The 16794-nt window shown below is 39.6% G+C and overlaps 1 protein-coding gene across 2 annotated transcripts in view; it reads right to left on the reverse strand.

Moving 5' to 3' along the window:
- Positions 1-3325: 3325 nt before the first annotated feature.
- The window catches only part of xirp2b (xin actin binding repeat containing 2b), a 56155-nt gene continuing 42686 nt past the window's right edge, over positions 3326-16794 (reverse strand). For both annotated transcript variants that reach the window (XM_067444554.1, XM_067444553.1), the window contains 3 exons: positions 7329-16521; positions 3727-3857; positions 3326-3463 (listed from right to left, as the gene is read on the reverse strand). In XM_067444554.1, coding sequence (XP_067300655.1) covers positions 3766-3857; positions 7329-16521 — 9285 coding nt within the window. In that variant the 3' untranslated portion in view covers positions 3326-3463; positions 3727-3765. The remainder of the gene's footprint in view (positions 3464-3726; positions 3858-7328; positions 16522-16794) is intronic.

The raw sequence follows: 16794 nt of genomic DNA on the forward strand, positions 1-16794 counted from the left end.
TGCTTAAACCACTACACCTTGAAATTCTCACTTTGAGTGATGCTGAGGGATTTCAGTTAAAGCACAATAACAGCTGAAGTGCAGTTGAAATGACCAGTAGTTCATGTGATCATGTGTCAGCACGGTTTACTTCTAAAGGTCTCTCTCGTTGATGCTCAAAAGAGTAAGCTTCAGCTCAATGAAAAAGGGTTCAAGTAAAATGCTTCACTCTGTAAGTGCTGTGCTAAATTAGAAAAACACAAATAACCCTGATGCACCATAGGGCTCAACACAAGACAAGAGATTTTAAAGAAATACTTGAGGGTGAGAAAATAATGTCAGAATGAGGAAATGATCCTGAATGCATCAAGACGTCTTTATTGTAATTCCGTTATTAAATTAGCAAGACCTCTTTGTGAACCAGCCCGACTCAATTTAACGATCAGGGATTGTCCAGTACAATTCATATAGAAGACATCAAAATGACACATTTTCCTCACAAAATATTTTCTGTTTAGAGAGAGAAGGACATACACTTCTATTATAAACATGACAAGAGATTTACAAATGAGAGTTTTGTTCATCTTCCTCCCACACAGCACTCCAGGTGCGGCACAAGAAGAAGTACATAAAATAAAATAAAAACGGTTGAAATGTGGAAAGAATCATCTTATAAAGCATACAAAAATAGGGATGCAAATCTAAAGAGTTCAATTTAGTGATAAATTGTCTTCTCTCCATGGACTTGAATAAATGCACTGTAGAAAACCTATTTCTACTGAAGAAAATCAGAGAACTAGACAAACTAGAATTCCTGAACAGAACGGAAAGTTTTCCACCATTTTTGAATTGAAGTGTTCAGAAATGCAGAAGATTTAGAACTGACCCTCATATTTGGCACCGGGTGTCATTGATTATCAGTCTTTTTATATTACAACTAAACCTTTAACGTTAAAATAACAGAAATGTTCAAACTGCTGCATTACAAATATTGGATTTGAAATGGATTTCCCCCACAGCTGCACGAGCGCCAATCATCAAATTATGCCCAGGTCACATTTCAAACTAAACAAAAAAATAAAAAAAAATAAAAAAACAGAACATACTTTTTTTATTCTGTATAAAATAAAATGACAAAATAAAGCCTATTTTTTGGAAGAATTAAGATTATTTGTATAATGATGTTATTTTAATAATTTTTAAAGCCACAATATGTAAAAGCTCTGTTTTATCAGATACATTTGTGTGTTGAAAGATGTTATAATGCTACTCTGTGCATTCGCTCAGATACTATGAGACACTTGTTCACACTGCCGTGGGTTAGATCAGTATTAGGCATGGTAAAACATGGTACTCGCGGTAAATCAAGAAAACCAGATTTAAACAATAAGATTTACTGTGTTGTGCTGTATATTTCTGTCGATGAATGTCTCCAAACAGTTGCTCACCTGTCTAATAAAACACACAATATATTAAAGCATTTTTGGTGTTTCTATGGTTTCTACAAAATAAAGCAGAAATCAAGGGTAACGCAGGTATGATGGCATTGATAGGCGACGCACGGTCCGTGTCCTGGTTAAAATCGCTCATTTCTCTGGATTTAAACATTCTTGTAAACATTTGGGATAATGTAAGTATACAAGTCAACAAACTATATAACATTGTTCTAGTGGCTTTTGGATATTTGAATCCATAGATCTAAGCACATATTGTTTATTATTTAAGCACATATTGCGCCTTTAAGAAATCGAATTAAATATAACGGCAATAAAAGCATATTTCAGATTTAAATCAGAAAAAGGACCAAACAAATACTACCATAACATATATAAAATAAAATAAAATAATTAGGGATGCACCAATATGACCATTTTGGCTGATACTGATAACCGATGTAGTTCTTTAATTCAAATATAATTCTTTATATTTGGAAGCTGACAAAAACAAATGACAAAAACAAAAGTCTCACCATTATATCCATGTCCCAAGCACACAGTTATGTTCTCATTATAATTTTATTTAGTCTATATACACATGCTGCACTGAACTGTATTTTCCTTTTCAAAATCATATTTCAAGAAATTAAAACCCATTATTGAAAACGGTGTGCATCTGAAGTGTCTCAGCTGAAGGAAATAATACATTCATTATTAGCTTTAAAGCTACACTGTGTAACTTTTTTAGTTTATTCTTAGCTAAAAACACGTAGTTCTTTCAAAAATATATGTGCTCATTAATGTATATTTACTCCTTTCAAGTAATAAAGTATTCTCGGAAGTTAGTAATATACCATTGAAAATACATACGGGTGAGGGGTTCGAATGCCGGTCGCCATGTTGGCCCTCCATCTTGAAAGTACATTAGCCAAAGAGGGACATACCCAAAAATTCAAGCTTCGCCTTTTGCGTTTTAACACTCGATTGCACCGTGTCAAATGTGAAGAGGGGGATTGCCATGTTAATCTTGGACTAAATCGGCCACCGTAGGAGTTAAAACGAAATCAGAATTGAGAGGAACAGAAACTATTATTCCCTGGATGGTCATATCACCGCTAGATGGGGGAAAATATCACACAGTGTAGCTTTAAGAAATCGGGAGATAACGGTGTTTAACTTAACAATAATTTCACAATTAAAAAAAAACAGGCTTTATATTCTCTATGCAATGTATTTTCCTGGTTGATTATGGGCTCAAATGTGACCTGGACATTTTTTTTTTTTAGATTAGTTTCCACGTATCTTCATATTTCACTTTCTAATATTTCTTTCCTTCAAGATAACACACAAACCGTCTGAACCTGCGTCTGCTTTATATATACAGCATATTCGTCATTTCCCATAATCCTTATCTACTTCCTATTACCTTTTCACCTCCACCGTCTCTCTCTCCACCTTTCCTCACCCGTCCAGCGGCGAGATTTTCACCCCGCATTCGAAGCTCTTCATCATCGTGATGTGTCCTCGTGTTTCTAAAGTTCCCACAATACTTCATTGCTGTTGTGACATGTTTTGTGTGTTGCTGATAGATGGGATCTCTCTCTCGCTCTCCCTGTTTCTCTTTCAAGGCCTTGTCGCACTCCTCTTAAAGTGTGGTCCTCTGAGATGCTTTCCGACGCTGGTGCTTCGGAGACTTTGAAGTCTCGCTCTTTGGGGGCCAAACGGGTTTAACTAATTTCACATCTTGATCCAAAGAGAAACTCTTTTTTAGAGAGACAGCTTGTGGAGGCCACACTACAGAAATTTTGTTAGGGCTTTGATTTGCTTCTTTATCCAACATGTCTGACAGTGAGCACATGCTACTTTGTGAAAGTGAATATCTCCAATCCGATCCTTCATGGTCAGTATTCCCCGCATCCCGGCCGCTCAGTAATTCTCTCTGCAATCCTTGACCAAATCCATCCTCAAAATTCCCTTTAGACTTGAAAAGTTGTTTATAATGTGTCTGGCAGTATAAATGTCCATGGAGAGAGACAAAGTTTCCAAGGCTGTCAGACAACAGAATTTCATAATTCATAAGTCACAGAAAATATATTGAGCTGTCTACAGTTGCACAGTTTGTAAATGAAACTGCACTGTAAGCTTTCCATATGAATGGTTTTATGCAGGATACTTTATCTTATAGTTACAAATAATGACACGTTATGCAAAAATGTTGGGATACTTTGTTAGATGTACTAGAATATTTGAATACTTAAATATAAATAATCAAGCATGACTGTTTACTCAAAACAAATATTTTATGACATACCTCAACTTGTTTTTGCAGTGCTCGCAGAAAAAACAGGATTTATGGAACTTCTTTTTGTCTGCTATCAGGCCGTCCATGGGGTAAACCCTCTTCTTGCACACTGCACACATCTCGGACTTTGGTACTCGAGTCTGGAAAGATGGCAAGAGATATTCAAGTTTTACTCAATTCAGGTTTTTTTGTGCACATACAATATTCCCATGTTGCACTTTGCCAAACGCTCAGTTCATCTGGGCAACACAGAAAAATCACATCTAAAAATATCCAAAAGGTTATCTGCTAGTTTGACAACAAAAGCATTAGTTAAAGACATGTTCAGACACATTAGTACATTATAGCATTAATACTTCTCAAATCTGAAAATAAAGTGACACTTCTTTATATGGAATTTATATGGCTTTTTTTGTCAGAGTTGTGAGATTTAAAGTCAGAGTTGAGAGATATAAAGTCGGAATTGAGAGATATAAAGTCAGAATTGAGAAATAAAGTCTGAATTGTGAGATATAAAGTCAGAATTGAGATATAAAGTCAGAGTTGTGAGATATAAAGTCAGAATTGTGAGATATAAAGTCAGAGTTGTGAGATATAAAGTCAGAATTGAGAGAAATAAAGAGGGAATTGTGAGATATAAAGTCAGAATTGAGAAATAAAGTCAGAATTGTGAGATATAAAGTCGGAATTGAGAGATATAAAGTCAGAGTTGTGAGATATAAAGTCAGAATTGTGAGATATAAAGTCGGAATTGAGAGATATAAAGTCAGAATTGTGAGATATAAAGTCGGAATTGAGAGATATAAAGTCAGAGTTGTGAGATATAAAGTCTGAATTGAGAGATATAAAGTCAGAATTGAGAGATATAAAGTCAGAATTGTGAGATATAAAGTCGGAATTGAGAGATATAAAGTCAGAGTTGTGAGATATAAAGTCTGAATTGAGAGATATAAAGTCAGAATTGAGAGATATAAAGTCTGAATTGTGAGATATAAAGTCAGAATTGTGAGATATAAAGTCAGAATTGCTAGATATTAAGTCAGAATTGTGAGATAAAGTCAGAATTGTGAGATATAAAGTCAGAATTGTGAGATATAAAGTCAGAGTTGAGAAATAAAGTCAGAATTGTGAGATATAAAGTCTGAATTGTGAGATATAAAGTCTGAATTGAGAGATATAAAGTCAGAATTGTGAGATATAAAGTCAGAATTGTGAGATATAAAGTCAGAATTGTGAGATATAAAGTCGGAATTGTGAGATATAAAGTCGGAATTGTGAGATATAAAGTCTGAATTGAGAGATATAAAGTCAGAATTGTGAGATATAAAGTCAGAATTGTGAGATATAAAGTCAGAATTGAGATATAAAGTCAGAATTGTGAGATATAAAGTCGGAATTGAGAGATATAAAGTCAGAATTGAGAAATAAAGTCAGAATTGTGAGATATAAAGTCGGAATTGAGTTATAAAGTCAGAATTGCGAGATATAAAGTCAGAATTGAGAGATATAAAGTCAGAATAGAGATATAAAGTCAGAATTGTGAGATATAAAGTCTGAATTGAGAGATATAAAGTCAGAATAGAGAAATAAAGTCAGAATTGTGAGATATAAAGTCGGAATTGAGTTATAAAGTCAGAATTGAGAGATATAAAGTCAGAATTGTGAGATATAAAGTCAGAATTGAGAGATATAAAGTCAGAATTGAGAAATAAAGTTGGAATTGAGAGATATAAAGTCAGAATTGTGAGATATAAAGTCTGAATTGTGAGATATAAAGTCTGAATTGTGAGATATAAAGTCTGAATTGTGAGATATAAAGTCTGAATTGAGAGATATAAAGTCAGAATTGTGAGATATAAAGTCAGAATAGAGATATAAAGTCAGAATTGTGAGATATAAAGTCTGAATTGTGAGATATAAAGTCTGAATTGAGAGATATAAAGTCAGAATAGAGAAATAAAGTCAGAATTGTGAGATATAAAGTCGGAATTGAGTTATAAAGTCAGAATTGAGAAATAAAGTTGGAATTGAGAGATATAAAGTCAGAATTGAGAGATATAAAGTCAGAATAGAGATATAAAGTCAGAATTGAGAGATATAAAGTCAGAATTGAGAGATATAAAGTCAGAATTGAGAGATATAAAGTCAGAATTGTGAGATATAAAGTCAGAATTGAGAGATATAAAGTCAGAATTGAGAAATAAAGTTGGAATTAAGAGATATAAAGTCAGAATTGAGAAATAAAGTTGGAATTAAGAGATATAAAGTCAGAATTGAGAAATAAAGTTGGAATTGTGAGATATAAAGTCAGAATTGAGAAATAAAGTCAGATTTGAGATATAAAGTCAGAATTGAGAGATATAAAGTTAGAATTGTGAGATATAAAGTCAGAATTGTGAGATATACAATTCAGTATTCTTTACACAAAAATGCTTGTTTTTAATATCACAATTTTAGGCAACACACTTTGCTTTATTAGTTCAGTACAATATTCAACCGAGCCATTTAGGCTCTTTTTATTCCATCCATTTATTTTTAAAGATGGATTTATTTTGAGGAATGTAATGATCATGCAAACTAACTCACAATCTATAAAAAGAAAAACAAACAAACAAACAAACAAACACATAGCCAAGTAGCTTTTTTTCAGGTCACACAGAGAGACACAAATATGGCTTTTTCCCCTTCGTTTGGAGTTCTGTATCATTCCCTAAAACATTCTGCTTTTAAAGTACATTTGATTCTTGCAGCACTCTCAAATGCTAATGAGACAGAGATGAATGGCAATTATGGAGAAAGCACTCAGTGTTATTGAGATTTTTGAAATTCTAAGCTGATAAATTTTCTGTTTTGATTTTTTGAAGGTGCTTTAAGCGAGAGTAGGTAGAGAGCATTTCTGATTGGCTTAAAAACGGTAGGCTGCTCCCCAGACTGTCATTTCTCAGGAAACCTATTTCAGTGATATGTGACAGTTGGTATGAACAAATTTTTATTTTAAAAATAAAAACATGTAGATAAAAAGAATTGAAATACAATAAAATAAAATAATAAAAGGTATATTTTAGCTATATGTGTAAGAACCAATTTATGTGTGTTATTCCAAAATAATAAAATAAATTGAATAAACATATTAAAAAAGAAAATAAAAAAAGATAAATAATAATAAATAAAGAAGACTTATTTCATGTCAGGTAGGTATAAAAAAATGTATGCTGTATTAAAAAAAACTTTTTAAAAAAGGAAATCTATTGCATTTATGTGTGTCAGGTAGTATGAACAAATTTGCGTGGTGTTAAAAAAAGTAAACATTGAAAAATAAATAAAATAAATATACAACTGAACAAACTCCTTTAAACACAAGTAAAATTTTACATGCAAATAACGCCAGTGAGTCACATCCGTCACATTCTCACACACGTGTCTACTATCTAAATGTAGATTTATCAACTGGGGAAAAACAAAAGTTAAAAACACTCAGTCTGCCACTGCAATGCACCTCAGACAGAGTAGTTGTTTGCTGTTAAATTTCATTCCCATCATGCACTGCAGGCATATTTACCCGACACAGCAGTCTTAGTTTGATGCACTAGCGGGTGGCATGGCTCTCTCACCTGTGACACCTAAGCTTTTGAACACACTCTCACTTTCTGCCCATGTTTTGTGGAAGTTCTTCATCAGTTCCTCTGCAGAGGCCTCAGGTGACACCATCACCTCTGACGTCTTTTTCTTCACAGCATCAGCATAGGAAAAAGGCACCCGTTGCGTCGCAACACTTTGAGTGTGCTTGGAAACCGTGGTGGTGCTTCTTGATCCGATAATTTTAGTGCCAAACTCGTCAACAGAAGAATAATGTTCTGTGACTGCTTTTGTCTCCGAAAAGCCTGTTGGATCGACAGACTTGTCTACTTTCACGTCTTTGCACACGGGCGGAGGGGAGCTCAGCTGGGAGCATTGTTCCCTCTCTGGAGGAAGCTCAGGCTTTGAACCTTCAGATGCAATTTCACTCACTCTTGACTGCTGTTCCTCCTGTTTGTTTTGTAGCGCTTTGATGGGGAAACTTTGCTCACTCATTTCAAAAACAGTTTTAATATCCTTGATGTTAAAAGCAGGAATATCCTCTTGTTGTCTTACTTTCTTTTTCGTATCAAGCTCCAGGTCCTCAGTTTCCCTGCAAGGCTTCTCTCTTTTGTCAACTGGGTCTTTTCTAATACCAACTTGCTCCTTTGACGTCTCAATGGTTTTGGCTAGTCCAGATGGGCCCACCTTAGAGAGATTTTCCTTCTCTTTCACTGCACTTTCAGACTTTACGTCCTCTGTGTTCGGGCCTAAACGCTCAAGAATATTAACAGCATATCCACTTACATTAGCATGAATCTTTTCAATGGTCACTGCTGCTGTTTCAAAAGATCCTAAAGTCTCTTTGACCCTTTTCTCTTCAGCGGATTTAGAATCGATTTTGATCTGCCGGTGGAATGTGGCAGGAGATTCAACTATTTCTGACTTCTTTCCAGTGACCGCAATCGTGTGAGGCACTGGATCGGGCGAAGCTCCACGGGAGAGTGTAGCTGTGGCATTTCTAAGCCGTGTCAGACTGTCCGCTCGGCTCGATGAGGGTGAAGGAGTGGCTCTGCTTAAGCGAGAGCTTGGCGTCTCAGACCTGCGTGGCGGAGGCGTCGGTGGCATTGGGGAAGGCGAGGGTGCTCCCTGTGGCGAGTCAGTTCTCCTCGTAGACTCGATAGTGATGAATGTGGGCGAGGGAGAGCGCATCCGTAACAATGGGGATGGAGCTCTGGGGTCAAGAGTTGTATCGCTGCTCATTTGTTGCTTTCGGCTCTTGCGTGTTGTCTTCGTCTCCTCCTTGACCACCTTCTGCGTTTTACACTTTGTAGAACCAATGGAAATCTTTGAAATCCTTTGTGTGCCTAATTTTTCAGAGGTGGCCTCACATTCATGCTTTTCAATAGTGCTGTCAAATTGCATCAGCTTGGCTTGAACAAGGTTTTTAACATAAGCGAGTATTTCTTTGAGCCTCTGTTCGTTGTGTTCAGCCACTGCCCCTTCCAAATCACTCTTCTCCTCTGGCCCCAGAAGCCAGAGGGGCATCTCATTGAGCAACGTCTTTGCAGACTTAAAGTCCATTTTTCCTGAACTCCCCTGTAACTCTGAGATATGAGACAACATCTTCAGTGCTTCAGCTTGACTTAGAGATGTGCTGCCAGTCTCAGCCGAGGACTCAGCAGGTTCCTTTTGTGAAGATTTCCCTGTCATTTTTATTGGAACATTTTTGCTTTCATCTTTTGATTCCTCAGGAATCTGCTGGCCCCCGCCGGCCTGCTTTTGAAATTTCACAGCCATGCCCTCCTCCTGGAAACTGTGCTGTTGGACTGTACTTTCAGTTTTGATGACCTCCTTGTAAACCTCTGTGTGTCCCTTTTGAATAGTGTGCTGTGTTTGCACACCGGTGATTTCCTGTTGTTTTTTATCAGATGTCAAGACTGGCCACTTAGGCTCAGCAGGCGTGACATCTGTGGGCGAGAGGGATGCGCCGTTGTTGCCTTGAGCTGCCTCTCTGTCTTTCTTATTCTTGCTCCTCCTCTTCTTTTTTGGAGTGGCAGGGGTCTCCCCTACAGGTTTCTTGGCCTCTTTCTCCACTTTACCCTCTGTTTCCGTGGGGCTTCTTTCACTGCTTTCTTCAACCTGAACATTATCCTGCTCCACTGTGGTTTTCTCTTTGCTCTCCAGTTTAGTGCTCTTGCTAACTTTCTTTGCCTTTTGACTGTCTGCCTTTTGTGGCCTCTGCTCAGCATCTTTAATTTGATACTCTTTGTTTGGTTTGGATCGATCAGGGGAGTTTTTTTCTTGATTTTTGTTTGGAGAGCTTTCCTCTTTTGTTTTCTCCTCAGATGACGATATGCTGCTCACATCTTTTCCGGATCCATTTTTAGAGGCACTTTGAGGTTCATCTGTTTTGACAGAGGCCTTTATTTCTTCTTTGGTTGTGTTTTTAATAACCGTCTTCGTAACCTGTTGTATATTAGTTGTCATGGATCTCTTCTTTTTCTTTTTAGTTGAAATGGAGGTGGTCTGCTGCTGACCCGAAGAGCCCTGAGATGACTGATTAAAGATAATGCTCTGTTTAACTGAGGAAATAACAGGAGATTCTGAAGGAGATTTCTCATTTGCAGCAGCGATCAAAGCCTTGCTTGGGGGAGTGTTTGAGAGAGCTGTGTGCTTGGATGAATCATATGAGTCTGTGGCTGATTCGGATTTGGTCACACTCTTTTGAGCTCTCTCTTGAGTGAAATCAAATGATATGCTTGCCTCTGATTGCACTGTGCCTGTGCTCTCTGAAGAAAGCATTTCAAGGGCTGCGCTGACTGACTCGTGCATACGGATTTCAAAGGCCGGGGAGTGCGGCGGTGGTGGCGTGCAGCTTTCCTCCCTCTGCTGTCTGTACTTCTGTTCGGCTTGTATTAATGGGGTTTTGAATTTGCTTATTGGGGATTTGCACGGTGGAGGAGGAGAGGCGGGTGGAGTGAGTGTCAAGGGGGCGAAAACTTTCTTGGGAGGCCGTGGAGACTCCGGTGGCTGTTTTGTAAAAGCAGACTGAATTTCAGAGGATATCACGGTGCACTTGACTGAAGATGTGGTGACATTTTTTCTATGTCTGGTCTCATGAGCGGCCTGCACATCCATTTTCTCGAATGAAATTGCTGGCTCAAGCTTGGGAACTTTACACAACATTGGCCCTTTGATGGGTTTGACAGTCATTTTAGTTGGTTTAGATGGTGTTATGCTAGGCAGCGGAAGGAGGTCTAGCTCCTGCTCTGTGGGAGGGGGAGGGAGGAGGTCTAGCTCAGCTGTGGCTGGAGGTGGTGGGGTTGGCGGAGGAGGCAAATGGTCAGGTTCTGTCTTGGCTAGATCACAAGAAGGAGGAGGAGTGGGGGGAGGAGGAAGATCGTGATCACCCCTGATGCCAGGAGGAGGAGTGGGAAATGAAATGCCATCATAATCCAGAGGGGGCGATGGAGGGGGAGGCAGTGGGGGTTCAGGGTCAGAAAGAGGAGGTGGCATGCACATTTCCTTCTGTTTTCTTTTATCCAGTCTGATTAAACCCTTACAGCCCCTTTTATTAAGGTTACGGAAGTCAGTCTTTAATGTTTTGACACCGTGTGTTTGTACAATTGTTTTGTGCTCCAGCACTGTGGTCTTTGTCTCCTGGCTACATGTTGTGGTGTGACCGGTGATTGCAGTATTCTCTTGAGATGTGTATCTGTTTTGCATTGATTGCTTGTGAGTGCTCCTCTGTGATTCGCTGCTCATATCAAGGTTTTTAACCGCAGGGGTAGCACTCTGTGCCGGTATGTCTTTCACTGATGGTGACGAGGTTTTGACGGGAACTTTGACCTTTCTTATCGGCTCCCTTCGGGGAATTTTTGGGCTCGCTCTCCGTGCTGTTTCCATTAAAGATTTTATTGTGCCTTTAACGTCTCCTTTTATCACCTCTTCTTTCTCTGATTGCGCTTGCTCTTGGGTGTCATAGAGTGATTTTATGGAAAGCTTCACATCTCCCTCTGTGCTTGCCCTGCGTTGCATTCTGGGAGATGAAGGAGCCTCGAGTAAGAGCTGAATCTTGCCTTTCACATCTCCCTGGACACCAATCTCCTGCTGGTAAACCTTTCTCTCATTTGACGCTTCTTGTAGACTCTGTATGGCAGTGTGAATGTCACCCTTTACAATCATTTCCTTCTCCACTTCTCTCATTGCATGTTTGGCCTCCTCCAGCGATTTCAACGTACCTTTGATGTCACCTGGCACTAAATCTTCTATTGCAATTTCCACCTTGGTGGAAGCTGAGTCTTTGAGTGATTTCAGTGCTCCTTTGATGTTACCAGGAATGATTTCTGGCTTTTCCACCTCTCTGGGCTGATTCTGGGCCTCCTCTAGAGACCTCAGTGTTGTAGGTAAATCAGCTCGAACAACAACTTCTTTCTCCAAAACAACTGCCTGGTTTACAGACTGTGTCAGTGAATTCAATGCTGCTTGCAGGTCCCCTCTCATAATCTCGTCTTTCTGTAAATGTTCAAATGAGACTGGAGGCTCGGTCATGAAAACCTTAACTGTGTTATGAACATCGCCCGGGACTATATCTTCCATGTCCACCAGGCGACCGATTTGAGCTTGATTACATGTCAGGCTGAGTTTCATTTCTTTAATATCACCACCAATGATTTCCTCTTTTTCAATTTTACCTGGGTCGGCCTCATCTGGCTCTACTTGCAGCTTTTTGAGGTAATCCAGCGCACCAGACTCAATACACGTAGAATAAAAGCTCACCTTTCCCCTTTCTGCTTCATCCACTTTAATTCTCGCAATCTCTTCTGTGTCTGGATTGCAAAGTCTCTCTAGGCAGCCTTTCACATTACCTCTGACTATATTTTCTTTCTGAGTGCTTGATCCCTCATGAGTATTGAATAAAGAGTAGATGGTCATACGAATATCCCCCTTTTCGTCTTCTTGAATTAGAATGCCCCGTTTGCCAGAGCTCTCGTCTTTCAGTAGGTTGTTTATGGCTTCCTGAATGTCACCTCTTATTATCTCCTCTTTCTCTACAGATGTGCCACTGCGCTCTTGGAGCAGCTGTTGCACAGTGCCACTGATATCCCCCCTCTCCTCTGAATTTATAATGATTTTCCTCTCCGTTTTTTCCTGTCTGTTGAGGAGGTTAATCATGATGTTTTGCAGATCTCCCTTAATGATTTCTTCTCTTTGGATTTGGGGAGATTCTTTATTCATGAGGTTGTACTTAGCCATGCGAACATCCCCAATTTCATCTGCCTCTATGATGATGCCTTTGCAGTCTACCATTCTCTGGGTGTACAGTTCATCGAGGGTGGCTTTGACACTTTTACCAATGATTTCTGTCTTCTCTAAGCTGTTCTCATTAAATTCAGTGAATGGCGTTGTTTCAAAAAGCCATGTTGTGGTTTTTACATCTGCTTTGGGGATGTCTTCACAAATGACCTGTTTACTTTCATCACTGTCGTTAATATGATCAAGAGGATTCTTTTCAAATAGCCACACAGACTGTTTAACATCCCCCTTTAGCTCTTCCTCCATAACAACAGTGTTCATCTCCTCTTCTGACTTTTCAGCATGTATCTGGTCAATTGTGTGAGTTTCAAACATCCATTTTGCTGTTCTAACATCTCCTTTATGAATTTCACTCATGCTGACAGTACGCACTAACTTTTGAGACACTGCATCAGATTCAAAACGCTGCTTGTTTATCTTAACATCTCCTCCCTGAATGTCCTCGACAGTTTTGATTGATATTTTTGTATCTTCTGCAATCTTATCAAGAGGCTGAGTTTCAAACCTCCATCTTGCTGAGCTGACATCACCTTTGTGGATATCTTCCTCTGTTACAGCCTTTAAGAGGTAGACCTCATCCGTCTCTTTAATTGAGTCCAGAGGCTTTGTTTCAAACAGCCAGCGGGCTCCTACTACATCACCTCGTTGTATTTCTTCTTTTGTAAGTGTGGTCACTTCATGATAATGGCCTTCTTTGTCTTGGATGGCATAGAGAGGCTGAGTTTCAAACATCATGGCACACGTTTTCACATCTCCTTTCTCCTCATCCTCTCTGATGATTTTCTGCAGCTTTCTCATTTCGGCATCGGAGGACACATCATGAATCTTATCTAATGAGTAGGTCTCAAAAATGAATCTGCCTTTGTCAACATCTCCTCCCTGAACATCTTGTACCGTGCGAGCTCCTTTCAGCTCGCTGGGGGCCTCTGAGATTGCATCTATGGGCTGGTTTTCAAAAAGCCATTTGCAGTTTCCAACATTTCCTTTCTGAATATCCTCAGCTTGAGCACTCCTCAGCTGTCTCATGACATCCTCAGAGGTTGAGCTCATCACGTCAGAAGAGTGGGTCTCGAATATGTATTTCATCCGAGACACGTCCCCGGATTGTATGTCTATCTCAGTCACACTCTTAAAAGCTTCTTGCTCTTCTCCAGCAATGTTCTCCATGTTCGCTGTCTCAAACAGGAAACGTGCCATGCGGACATCTTTTCCATGAATGTCCTCTTGTTTCACAGTACGTGTTTGCAACACTGTCTCAGAGTTATCCTGTATGGCATCAAGGGTTTGAGTTTCAAAAAGCCAAGTGCATGTTTTCACATCCCCTTTTTGAATTTCACCAGAATCTTTTGTACTCTTTAACTCTTCCCTTTCATAAAGCCTGTCTATAGGTTTGGTCTCAAAAAGCCACTTACAAGTTTTAACATCACCTTTCACTACTTCCTCTGTTTCCCTAGTAACACACTCCTCGTCTTCAATATTGCTAAAATACTTAATGGCATCGAGAGGCTGGGTTTCAAAAAGCCATTTTGCTGTCTTGACATCTCCAGATTCTACCTCTTGTTGGGTTATGCCCTTTATGATTTGGAATTTAGTGATGCTCTCGTCGAATTGGTCAATTGGGCGAGTTTCAAACATCCACTGGCAGCTTCTGACATCTCCTTTGACGATTTCTTCCCGACGTACGGTTCTGACTTCATGGTAATGCCCAGAGCTGTCTTGCAAAGCATACAATGGCATGGACTCAAATAAATCTTTATTTGATCTCACAAAGCCAGTGGTGACACCCTCCACTTGAATCTTCTGACTTTCGTCATACTGGTTTAAATCATACGTTTCAAAGATTTGCTTGTAATTGCTCACATCCACATTTTCGATATCCTCCATATTTACCGTTCTTGTCATTTCCTTTTTCTCCTCTCTGATATGCTCCAACGGCTGGCTCTCAAACAGCCACTTCTGGTGTCTAACATCTCCCCTCTCTTCAGATGTCATCTTTCTGTTAAGTTTCCCCACTTCTGCAAGCTCCCTCATCTCATCTTTTGGAGCAGTCTCAAAAAAGTGTCTGGCAGATTGAACGTCACCTCCAATAATTTCCTCCGCACTTACTGGCCTGGCATTGGAATCGTCCTTTAGTATATCCATCGGTTGCGTCTCAAACACCCAACAATTTCTGCGGACATCTCCCTTATAACTTCGATCTATTTGTTCAGTGTCAATTGTTTTTAAGAACTCTCTCTTTTCCTCTTGAATGTCTTCCAAATGTTGGTTCTCAAACAACCATCTTTGATGTCTCACGTCACCTCTTTCTTCATCAGACGCTATGGTTTTCTTAAGTCGATTTACCTCATCATCCTCATCTTTGATGTTCTCCAGTGGTTTATTCTCAAACATCCATTTCTGGTGTCTCACATCACCTTTTCCTTCTTCAAACGCTGGCTTTTTATTTAGCTTTCCCACCTCAGGAAGCTCTTTGAGTTCATCCGGTGGAGCGCTTTCAAATAAGTGTCTCACAGAGCGAACATTACCTCCAATAATCTGCTCTGTGGTGACAGGTCTGGAGTTGGCATCATCTTTAAGCATGTCCATAGGCTGCGTTTCGAACACCATGCAGTGTTTTCGGACATCCGCCCCAAGAATTTCATCTCTCTGCTGCTTTTGAAGTCTCTCCCACTGGGCGTTTATGGAATCAAGCCTCTTCGTCTCAAACAGCCACCTTCCTCTTTTCACACCATCCAGCTGGTTGTCTTCCATGGATATACTGGAGATGAGTCTGACCTGAGAAAGTTCCATTTCAATGTCACCCAAAGGCTGCGTTTCGAACAGCCATCGTGATGTTTTGATATCTCCTTTCTCCGTCTCCTCTCGACGGACAGAAGTAATCAGAACCATTTCACCGGTGTGTTCCCTCATAACACACATGCACTGTGTCTCAAACATCCATATGACTTTCTTCACTTCTGACTTGATCTCCTCTAGTACAGACTTCAGGCTCAGCAGTTGCTTTTCATCCATGGTTTCTGTGTCTCCCAGGGAATCCATTTCTTGGTTTTCGAACATGTACCTCACAGACTTCACATCCCCTTCAGTGGCTTCTTGTGTGAAGATGACTTCTTTGGTTTGCTCATCATCAGTGTGAATTTTATTTAGCGTATCCATCGGCTTTGTCTCGAACAACCAAGCGGCCGCACGAACATCTCTTTTCCCCACTTCATTCACCAGATAGTTCCGTTTAGTTGCATCCTGTTGCAGTCCCGGTGTATCCACGGGCTGCATCTCGAACATCATAGCCGTGTTCCTAACGTCACCTCCAGCGATGAACTCTTGCTGAATAATCTTTTTGCCATCCTCTTCGTTATCTGAGTCATTCTTAATGCAGTCCAAAGGTTTGTTCTCAAACATCCATCGCATGGATTGCACTTCGCCTCTTAGAATCTCATCCCACTCCAAATATTCCCGATCCGGGCTTCCGTTTGAATTGCTGCTGGCGTGTTCAAACTGGTATGCTACCTCTTGAACGTCTCCTTCTGTTTCAATGTCCTCATCATTGTAGAAATCTTTTTCCAGGTCTTTCCTGACATCAGGGTGAATGTGTTTGCAGAGACGCTTCAACTCTAATAGCTCTCTCTGTCTGAAGTATTGCTCTCTGTTCCCCATGCGTTTCGTTGGCTGCGTTGGAGGTTCAGGGAAGTTCTCGGCATCATCTGAAGGTTCCTCCAGTAAGTCTGGTGGGGGCGGTGGCAGATAGTCCAGATCATCATCATCATCATCATCGTCGTCGTCCTCATCGAAAGCAAACACAGAACTTGGTTTATCCTCTTCTGCTTTGTCTGTGGCAACACTGTTTAGAGACCTTGATATCTCACTCTCCACAGTTTGATGGGACACACTCGCATCTGATGACAGCTGTGAACGGCTTTTGTCACGTTCAATCTTTTTTTTAGGGAGAGAATAATGCATATAATTCAGTGGAGTTCTGAAATTACTTATACTTAAACTAGACCAGCTGGCTTACGAAAGTGCTTATATTTTTTACTTGAATGTTCAAAAGGTTGAAACAATTTATTTCAAAGGCCTTTCCAGTATTTTTGTGTCCTTTTTTTAAATTGTGCATTTTTTTAAAAAAATTGCAAGAATGCAATGAATTGTTTGCAAAATGTTTTTCTTGTTTTTTTTATTTCTAAATAAAGAGCAGCTGTTCACACA

Source organism: Pseudorasbora parva, chromosome 5 (genome assembly GCF_024679245.1).
Source record: "Pseudorasbora parva isolate DD20220531a chromosome 5, ASM2467924v1, whole genome shotgun sequence".
NCBI lineage: Eukaryota > Metazoa > Chordata > Actinopteri > Cypriniformes > Gobionidae > Pseudorasbora > Pseudorasbora parva.